The sequence below is a fragment of the Seriola lalandi genome, unplaced genomic scaffold (genome assembly GCF_002814215.2).
Source record: "Seriola lalandi dorsalis isolate HSWRI2012SDOR001 ecotype SW California unplaced genomic scaffold, Sedor1 jcf7180002054920, whole genome shotgun sequence".
NCBI classification, from domain to species: Eukaryota; Metazoa; Chordata; class Actinopteri; order Carangiformes; family Carangidae; genus Seriola; species Seriola lalandi.
In genome coordinates this window covers 377,019-387,566 of record NW_019525472.1, presented here as the reverse complement: position 1 = coordinate 387,566, position 10,548 = coordinate 377,019, and the positions used below count along the sequence as shown (strand labels likewise).

Genomic DNA, 10,548 nt, shown 5'->3' with positions numbered 1-10,548 from the left:
CACCCCTGGAAAACCCACATACATCTGTCACCACTGTGACTCTGATCACTCTGATTAGATGGATAACACACACTCAAGTTCATGTTTTATCATTTAAGACAGACACAGTATGCATGTTTGTTGTTTTACTAATTGTCAAACGTCTTCCTGTAATTTTACATGGATTATGAGCTACTTCTGACCTCCTGCTGAAGGTTTCCATTTGTATGTGTAACATTCATAGGTATTATCAGGATATGTTCTTTAAAAAAGCTCTTTTAATGTTAACACTGACACTGTTCTTCATTTAGCCATCAGTGATGAGTTATTTTTGTTCTTAGTGAAGCACAGGAAGATGCTTTAGTGTTGGCACATGCACAATAAACTTATATAGATGCATATTTTGTAGTGTAGTCTCAGTTTTTAGTTCTTCAATCTTGCTGTTACAATTTACCCCAGGTTGTGTTACAACATACCCTGGTAGTGGGGTAGGTTGTAACAATGGCACTCCTTGCATTTGACATCAAATAATGAATTCTGTGATATAGTTGGAGAAGTTAAAAACATTGCTATTTGTAGTAGACAAATGAGGGTACTTTGTATCAAAATCTGAGTACCCTACCGCAAACATTCTGCAAGTTATAGGAGCTGAGTCAAAAAGTGTTACAACCATCCCCGGTCTCCCCTATATACAGCAGTATGTTTTTCTACTAGTGATACTAACTGATAATTGATTGTTTCTTTCTCTATAGGGTCCATCTATACTGTTTAATGTTTGTACTGAACTTCTTGATGACAAATTCACATAAAATTGAACTTAAATTAAATACAAATACGTTCACATACATTTTCATTGAAGGACTTTTGCTTGTCAATGAGTTTCTTTAAACTGCACTGTTACTACTTTTTCTCACTTAAGCGTATGAATATATGTGATATGAAGCAAGTGTCTGCGTTTGAATGAGTGTGTGTTTGCTCAGCTCTGACTAAATTAAACTGGGCTCGGGGGTGTGTGTGTGTGTGTGTGTGTGTGTGCGTGCGTGTCTGTGTGTATGGGGGTGTGAAGCAGGAGGATACGAGGTTGCGTGCATGTGTGTGTGCATTTGTCATCACTTCCAAGAATACATCAACAACTGTTCAAAATAACACAGCAGTGGGTGTGTGTCTATATGCAGTATGTCTGTTCTTTTATGTGTGTATTTATGAGTATTTTTATGTGGAGAATGTTTTTTTTTTTTGTCACTTCACAGACATCCATCAACAAGTGTGTCAAAGTGACAGGTTTTTTGTGTGAACAGTAGTGGTAGTGTGGAGTGTGTGAGGCTGAATTCAGGAGTGAGGTCAAGTGTGCGAACATGAGGCAGGAGGGAGGAGAGAGAGTGAGAGTGGAGAGTGTTTTTTTTCTGAGAGTCTGTCAGAGTCTGGTGGCAGTCGGAGGAGAAAACGCTGAAGCTCGGCTTATTCAATCAAGCTTCTCCCTGTGACCAGAGCTGGAGCCTGCGGCTGCTTCGGTCTTCTTTTAGTCAAGTATGACGCCGTCTTAAGGGGGAGTAAAAGAACAGAGATGCTGAGAGGGTACTGTTAGCCTGAAACGCTTGTTTTGTCACAAACTCCTGAATTCACAGTGTTGTGATGGGGACTGTCAGTGAGCTGTGTGCCTCTAGTTTCCAGGCATTTCTCTGTCCTACTGTACGACCAGGGGCACCTGCTGCAGCCACAGGTAAGCACTCTTAAGAAAATACACTTGAGCTTATGAATAATTCTGGTACCTTGATGAGCAGAGTCATTTTTGAGCTGTTTGAACAGGCTTTCTCTTACATTTGTATTTAACTCTTTAATTCTTCTCTAATCATATTGTATTTGTAGTAACATAACTTTATTTATAAAGCAGTAGAAAGTGTTGATGTGACACAGTGACACAGTTTATGTCTATAGACCATCACATTTTTTAAAAAGAATTTCTTAAAACCTTGAATTATTAATATTTTCAGTCATTTACAGGCGTACAGACTTTCAATGAAAAATGACTTGAAATAAAATCACTTTATATGTAAATAGACCATATTATAGTTATATTTTATACATATTTCTGCTGCATTTGTGTGTGTTTTTTTACAACATTGAGCTGTTCTGTAATAGTATTTTGAGTTATTGTGAAGAAAGCTTTGTGGATTTTTATAGACGCCTGTGTTAAAATTCATGTGTTTTGGGTCTCTAGCAGCTTTATACTTTGTTAAATTGACTAAAGGAGAGGTCAGACTTATAGCTGAGTTTGTGCTGAAAACAAGGATACCACGCATTTGGGGTACAGGAATGGTTTAAAAGGCAGAAATGAATGCATGGAAAGCCATCAAAAATGAACCAAGAAGGTTGGACTTCTAATCACTTATCATCATTTTTAATTTTACAAGTCTTTGTTGGTTTTATGTTGCTTTTGTGTGACTCTTGACAGCGTATAAATGACAGACAAACACAGCGAGACATGGAGAGCAAGACTGGCACAAAGTGCTATCAGTGTTCAGTTGCCGTGGTGATTTGTAGTTAGGTTATCAAGACACAGAGCGCTGTGTAGTTTGTGTGAGTTTGTGTGTGTGAGTGTGTGTGTGTGTCATGCTGTGTTTTTGACATTTCTCTGGTCATGTACACACATGAGTCAAGCAAACTGTGTGTGTATGTGTGTGTGTGCGTGTGTGTGTGTTTGTGTGAGATGGTGGGCTTGATTTGAGAACATGACGCACACCCATCATCCTCTGGTCCAGGATCCTCCTCTCCAGTGGGTGCTTTAGTGACATAATCTCCATCGCTGCCCACTGTTCTCCCTCTGCGCAGGTGCTTTCGTACTGTATTTCATACTGCTCATTCAAAAGCCATCGTTACACAATGAAAGCAGCCAGGTTATTACCATTTGCAATAGCACTTCATGACTTTTCTTTCGGGAGCTGGGTTTCCCCTTCTCTTTCCATGCAATTTATTTTGCTTTCTTCTTTATTGTTTTTAAGCCTCAAGGCCTAAACAGCAACAGTGATGTTTTTCATAGATGAGCCCTTTAGCTGTGAGGTATAGATTTACTCAATCGGCTATAGTGGCTTCCTCTGAGAATGGTTAACAGCTCTACATTCACCATTTATCTGGAAACGTATCGAAGAGCTGGTTCAAGTTCTCATTCATCTTTATTCGTGCAGATAGTTTTGCTTTAATTTGCCCAGGTTTTGAGATGCCTCCACCCCTATACAGTGGAGGTGGAGCCACGTCTCTTTCCAAAAGCAATGTCCCTGTTATTCTGGATAATCCACATACCTCACTGTCAACAGTTTTCATTTGAACTGCTTCCTACCAGGGAAAGGTCGCCATGAAAACTGTTTACGGGTTGATATTTACTAAAAGGGGAAAAGAAACATGTCTTTTATGTGGGTGAGACGACCCTTTAAACTGTTAAATTGCAACCGCTCTTCCTCATCCCTCCCATCCTGTTTTCGGTGTGTCCAAACTCTGAATAAAGCAGTGATTCAAACGCGCAGCTGCAATCCTTTGCCCTCCTTTCCTCCATCCTTCCCTACATCCTCTCTTCTCCCTTCCTCTTTCCCCTCACACACAAGCCATCCATCTCTGTTCTCAAACCTGCTTCCTCAAGTCTTCACACCCATTTGGATAAATATGTCTATCTTCAGCAGGTGGGGGGATATTATTTTAGAGATAATTAAATTTCATTTCACATTGTGTCACGTATCCTCTTCCTGTTTGAAGGGAGAAACTTATGTTGCTGCCAAGTCTTTCATCGTTTCAACAGGGTGGAGTGCTCCAACCTGAAACATTAACACATATTTGCAGGCCAAAACACATTAAAACTAAATTTATGAGATGATACACATATGCAGAGAAATACACACACACATCTATAAAAACAGAGATGTACTGATTTAAGCATGCAAACTCATAAACACATTTTTTTTCACTTTCTATTTCTCCTTTTCTCTCTACACACATATGCTTTCGCCATGGTATTAAAAATAACCAGAATGAAATACTAAATCAAAAATGATTAGATTTTCAAATTAGATATTAATTGAGATATTGAGATTTTAAATCAAAATTATGACTTGGTACTTCAGAACTGGGAGATAATAAGACGTCATTTTGAGTTAAAAGGCATAAAATTGACTTAAGAAGTAGAAATTTTGACTTTATAGTTCAAAGTTTTGTCTTTCAAAATTGTGCAAACACATAAACACATTTTGTGCAAGATGTTGACAGTTGAAAGTCAAAATACTGCAAACTTTTCTTTACACATGCTTATTGAAACTGTGTCTGTCTTAGAATAAAAATAGCTGAGAAGTTGACAGTCAAAATGATGAAATACTACGTCAAAATTACAAGACATGCTGGCTGAAAACAACATCGCAGCCAGATACCACTCCTATGAGATATTCAGTCAGAGTTATCATAGTGAATTCTAATATATTCATTGGCCTAGTATATTTGCATTCTATGCTGCCTCCTCCTTTTGATTTTCAGAGGCAAATACACTGTTTATTCCATTACATTTATTTGGCAGCTATGGCAGCTGGTTAATTTATATTACAAAACATCACTGCAGATTAAACTAATATTATATAAAGAGATGAAAATGAGCTCCACCTCAACCAGCCACAACAGTCATTTAGTAAGCTAAGTATCCAACTACTGTAGGGGTCTTTTCCTTCTTCATTTGGGAGTTGTCATCCACTCTTCTGTCAGGTCTTCAAGTTCTAGAGGTAGTTTTAGGCTGTCTAGCACACACAGCATGTTTATGATCTACCCACAGATTTACAGTGATTGTTCGAGTCAGGGGACGGTGAGGTGGATTTTGAGGTCTGCTTTGGACCTCTTTTCAATGTCAGTTTCTTGACTGACTGCATGACATTTGCATCCAAAATTTAATGAAATCCATTCTTGCATTTCCTGTGCCACTGACCGCCACACAACCACAAAGCAGAATATTTCCATTTCCTTGTTTAACAGCTGGCAAAGGGGGGTTACTAATCTGTTTGCTGCAGAGGTTGTGTTGACTTCCTTTCACTTCAAAACTCAACAAAATATGTAATGTTTCCAGGATAGATAGATAGATAGATAGATAGATAGATAGATAGATAGATAGATAGATAGATATAGATAGAGTTTGTTGGCCGCTCTCTGATTGGCTGCTACTGTGGAAGCCACGCCCACGCCATCCTGCTCCAGCACCGGCTGTCTCTGCACAGACAGTTGTCATTAACTGCCAGTCTAACGGTAACTGACTGACAAAGCACCGAGACATTTCGACCTTTAAAGTTACTTTAAAGTGGAAAACAATAACGTTATCCTATTTCCAGCGTCGCCCAGCAGCAGAGACATGGTCTTAAAGTCGGAAGACGGAGTTGGTGAGTTGCCTGACCCGCTTTAGTTACGTTACAGCAAGTAGGGCTAACTTACAGGCTAACTAGCTAACGTAACTTTAACTAATGCTACGTAACTGAAGTAAGCACGTAGATGAATAACAGGTAGTTTCGTGAGTTTTGGCATTTAATTACCTATATAAATAGCGTAAGCAACAAGTCCTCATCTGACTGATTTGTTAATGCTCTTTGTCAGTCTTCATTAACTGGCACAAGGGATCCATTCTTATTCATCTGGATTGAGGCCAGACCTCATGGGGGTTTGTGCTTATTGTGCAGCACTTAACAATTCATGTGTCTATAAATACAGTCAATGCACCCATTTATTGGTCAGAAATGAAGGAATTGCCCTCTTAAATGCTTAGGCGGTTTAGTTGACTTGGCTGCAGGGACTTCTGTGCTCAGTTTTCTAATTTATGTGACCCAAGAGTTGGATACTGTCAACGGTACAAGACTCCAAAAGGTCACCACAGAGAGGGAGAATTTGCCACAAAAAAAAAAAAACCATAACTAACTTTAGTTCAGCTTCCTCACAGCTGCACTGGTGTTTCCTCTAACATTTTGAACCACTCTTACAGGATGTGCTTTTTCACTGAGGTATCTGATTCTGTCAGCTGGGAAATATCTGTCAAAATAGATTACAAAATCTTTTTAAAATAAGTGTCAGGTATGAAAAAGTTTGAAATTAACATATATTGGTTTTAAGGTAAATTGGCAGCTAGTAGCACAGATAGCTTTTTCCCCACTTCCCAGTGAGTTTTGCCTTATTTTTAAGCATAGTTCAGTCCCAACACTGGTAGTCCATTTTGTTCGCCTTTTCCCTGACAGATACTTTCTTCACTTTCTGTCTGTCACATAAGGATATTTTCTGTCTCGGGGCACATTTTGTTCTCCCCGTTTCATCCCTTGTTGGATTTGTTTCAGTTTTCTTGCTTATTGGACTTTTGAGCCTTAAGGCTGTATGAATGCGATCAGTCACCAGGGAGTTTACCATAACCACAGGATTATATCACTTGGTTGAGCTTGTTATCCTCAGGCAAGGGAACATTGGAAGGGACAATTATCGCTTTGTAAACACTGAAGTGGACAATTATTGCCTTGTTAATGGTGCCAGAAGCTGAAATTCTCCATCTGTAGAAGGACAAATAATTTTCTAGTCATAACCACACTGCTTTGCCTTGGGTCCTGGGTCAGCTGCCATCCTGTTGTTGGTGTTTGTTCATTCCTACAAGAAAACACGTGTGATGAGCAGAGAAACAACTACTGATTTAATTCTTTACCATATTTCATTTTGAAGACGCCCTCACCATATTTAATTTTGCACCTCCCCACCCTCTTTCTCCCTTGGACACTGGTGGCCACGTGGGGGAGCCTGTGTTTGATGCTCTGCTCATTGATGGAGGCAGGAGGGAGGAGTCAAGATGGACAGTGGGCGGGGGGCGGGGGGGTGAGGGTTCAAGGGTTTCCCCCTCACACACACACACAACTCACACACTCAGGAACACACTTGTCCTCATCCTCATTTAGCTGCAGGCCTGCTCCCCTCCTCTTCCCTCTGCTGGAATGAGTGCTTGAGGATTAAAGAGGCACGGAGGCTGGACTAGAGGACCACAGGATTGGGATTGGGATTGGGAAGATCAGGCTGGACTGGATTAATACTGTGCTGTTGGAAACACGAGGCTGGACTGCAAGAAAGAGGCTGTTTTGTACTGGAACTGGTGACTGGGTTAGACAACTTTCTGGACTCTGGAGCTGGAGTGAGACTCAAACAATGACTACTAAAAACTAAATTAATTGAGTGTTTTCGGCTGCACTGGGACCAGTGAGACTGCTGGTGAAGCTTCTCAGCGCACACACGCTTTCTCTGGTATGAACCCCAGGATTATGACACAAATGTGTAGGTGTTCAGTGCGTCATCATTACTTCTGCATTAGAGCTATTTTGCAGAAAGTACCCTGAATGAGTGCCCGTGTGTGTGTCGTCATGTCTTCCTCAGAAACCTCATGAGAGCCGGAAACCCAGTCAGATTGTACGCTTTGGTAGCTGCTGATAGATCAATATGGTTAGGTTTTTTCCGTATGTCACTGCATCTTTCAGAGGATGTGATGTGTTGCATAACTTACAAAGCGGAGAGTGGAAGTAAGATAGAGAGTGAACTGTGGGTCTGGATATGTTGTTTGCCCTGAGCAACTGCTCATCAGCAGCATTGCTATGACAAGGTGTCCCATTACTTGAGAACACAAACACACACTCTGTGACCTCTAGACTATGCAGAGCAGCTGATTGAGGAGCCTGAAGACACATTTTGTCATTTATGTCAGAAAGGGAGTTTTTTTGTGTTTGTTTGCTTGAGAGAAATGATGATATGACAGTGTTTCATGAATCCACTTGCTGTTATTTCCTCTCCTGATAAAAAGCCAGGGGGAGGAAGTGAGGGCAAATGCCAGTTTCACTGCCTCCCTGCTAACAATGGTGTGTTATATTCTTGTCCTCGGGTTTATAATAAGAGCTACTCCGGCCTACTTAAAGCTTCTCTCTCTGGGCAAGGGGCATGTGTGTAATGAGCGAGTGCGTCACTGTCTGTGTTCGCAGTATGTAAATAATACCAGTATTCAAGGCTTCAGCACCTGTCACGCCACACTGGACTTTACTGTATTTGCCTTTAGTCAGAGGTGGAGTACTGTAGTAGGAATAATGAGTTTTCTTATAGATGTCCTTTTTTCTGGTTGGAAATTCACCCTTTTGCACAGACCTTTACCCAAAAAGCTGCAGTTTTTAATTAACAAATTAGTTTCAGGGTGAAATATATCATTCTTAATGCTCAAGTTAACCTAAAACCCTTCTTAAAGATAAACCTTGATACATTTGATTTGATTTTATTTCGTTTCATTTTTTTTCACATGTATGAAGAGTTTGGTTTGATTTGATCAATAACAGGAAATCAATGGGAGTGCACCACTTTGTTTTAGGGCTGTAACTAAAGATTATTCTCATTATAGACTAATCTGTTGATTATTTTCTTGGTATATCCATTTAACAGTTGGTCTACAAACTGCCAGAAAATAGGGGAAAACCCCTGAATAATTTCCCCAGAGCCCAAGTTTATGTTTTGAAGTTTCTTGTTTTGTCTGAAAAAGTTTCCAAAATCCAAAAAATATTCACTTTCCACTAATAGAAGACAAAGAAAAGCATTGGAGGAGCTAGAACCAGTGAAGTGGGGACGTTTTTGAAAAATGACTTGAAATTATTAAATGATAAGGTCAATTTTTGATCAACTAATTGACTAATTTGGCTTCTACTCAGTTTGATAATTTTATTGTATATGGGATTTTGCATATATTAAATCTGCAACATTGTGATGCCTCAATACTTTACCTTACTTGCACCTCTTCTTCTTTAATCCCTTTGTTTCCCTGAATTGGTCCAGAGGTTGACACTGAGTCACTTGGTCATGATGGCAAAGTGAAATGAACAGTTAACTTGAATCCCTCAGCGTGACTCCTCTAATGAGGCTGACAAACAGCAGCAGCAGCACAGCTTGACTCGCCCTCTGTGGCTCCTTGTTACTTTTTAAATTTTGCCTTTTCTTCATGTTTATCTCCAGTTATATAGCATTGAATATGCTTAAGAAAATAGCCATAGCAGAAGCTTTATTATGAAGCACCCAGTGGAGAGGAGCTGATATTTATTGTCTATAGTGAAGAGGTATGATATTTGCAAATAATCATATGTAAAACATGAAATATGCAGATCAGCAAACTAACTCTTTGGACTGCGTTCCCTGTCTTATCGTTCTTTCCTTTTTTTTTCCTCTCTCATGTTTTCATAAGAAAAACCACAAGCCAGTCACTGACAGATCTGCATTTCCCTCTTCACCTTATCATTCCTCTGCAGATATTGTGTGTGTGTCAGGGCACATGAACTTCTGTTCTATCAGAGTTCACACTTGGTCATGTACAGTTATGGGTGTGTTTTATATGGAGGGTGGAGGGCGGCATGGATATTTGAGCTTAACAGATACAGTTAAATATCAAGCCTAATGTACCATTTTATATTATTCATTTGATGTTGCTTTTGGTTATTGAAACCAATGAAATCTAGCTGTTAATTCAAGCTGTAATGATTAATTGATTAGTTGTTAGGCAACAAATTAATAAGCAACTAAATCAATGAATCATTTACCATTTTTGTAGTAAAAATACCAAATCCTCAAATTTGAGAGTTTGTTACTTTTACTCATCATAAATTACAGTAAAGTGACTAACTTTTGTTTTTGGGGTGTTAGACAAGCAAGAGCTATGTGACATTAATTTGGGCTTTGAGAAACTATGATGGGTATTTTTAACATTGTGTTTTATAGGAAGAGAGATTAATCAGTAAAATAACCGACAGAGTAATTGATTACGGAAATAATAGTTGGTTTCAGCCCTGCAGGTAATACTGAGGCTGATAATTTTCAGCAAATGTAAAAATGAATTATATACTTTTAAAAAGTTACATCATTTCACTAGATATGCAATTTAATTTAATATCTGTAACTATGGTTTAGTCTTTTCTTCTTCTTTTCTCTTTGTCTTCATTCATTTTAAAGTCAGATACAAAAATCTTTTACTGCACTTTGTCATTTTCTGTAATGTAGTTTGGCGTAATCTGCTTCATTGTTTTGCAGCTTTGCACCAAGCATATCTAAATTGTTAAGTCAGTACTGAAGCAAGTAACTGTATTGCTTTAGTCCTAGTTAACACTATAGTTAGCAGCACCTTTTACTCTGATAAAAACACTCAGCCAGTTTTATTTAATCCTTTCAGAAGTTTTCGCCCATTCTTTCAGAGAGTTCAGTCTCTCAGTGTCTCACACCTACATGTTCTCTGTCATTAATCTTAAGTGTTTCAATGGCCTCGAAAGCTGCCTCTGTTCTCATAATTGCTACTCAGTTGTGGAAAATATGAACGTTGCTTCTTAGCAGTAAGAAACTAAAGTGGAGAAGATATTCATTGTTATTGTTTCCTCCTTCACTGTGAGCAGTGATATTGTGGCCAAAAGCTGTTATGTTTCAGCTTGTTTGTGTGTGTCTGTACATCTGTATAAAGCAAAGGGGGTTGATTTCATCCTCTAGTTTGGGGTTTGGATGGTGCAGGGGGGGGGGGGGGGGGGGGGG

At 39.2% G+C, this 10,548-nt stretch overlaps 1 protein-coding gene across 6 annotated transcripts in view; it reads left to right on the top strand.

Annotated features, from left to right (window-relative positions):
* The first annotated feature begins 1,524 nt into the window (after positions 1–1,524).
* cyth1b (cytohesin 1b) overlaps positions 1,525–10,548 on the top strand; it is a 23,599-nt gene continuing 14,575 nt past the window's right edge. For 2 of the 6 annotated variants that reach the window (XM_023431288.2, XM_087169904.1), the window contains exon 1: positions 5,216–5,375. In XM_023431288.2, coding sequence (XP_023287056.1) covers positions 5,348–5,375 — 28 coding nt within the window. In that variant the 5' untranslated portion in view covers positions 5,216–5,347. Of the gene's footprint in view, positions 1,700–5,215; positions 5,376–6,882; positions 7,288–10,548 lie in introns of those variants that run through there. The other 4 variants (XM_087169903.1, XM_023431286.2, XM_087169906.1 and 1 more) reach the window with 4 other exon arrangements.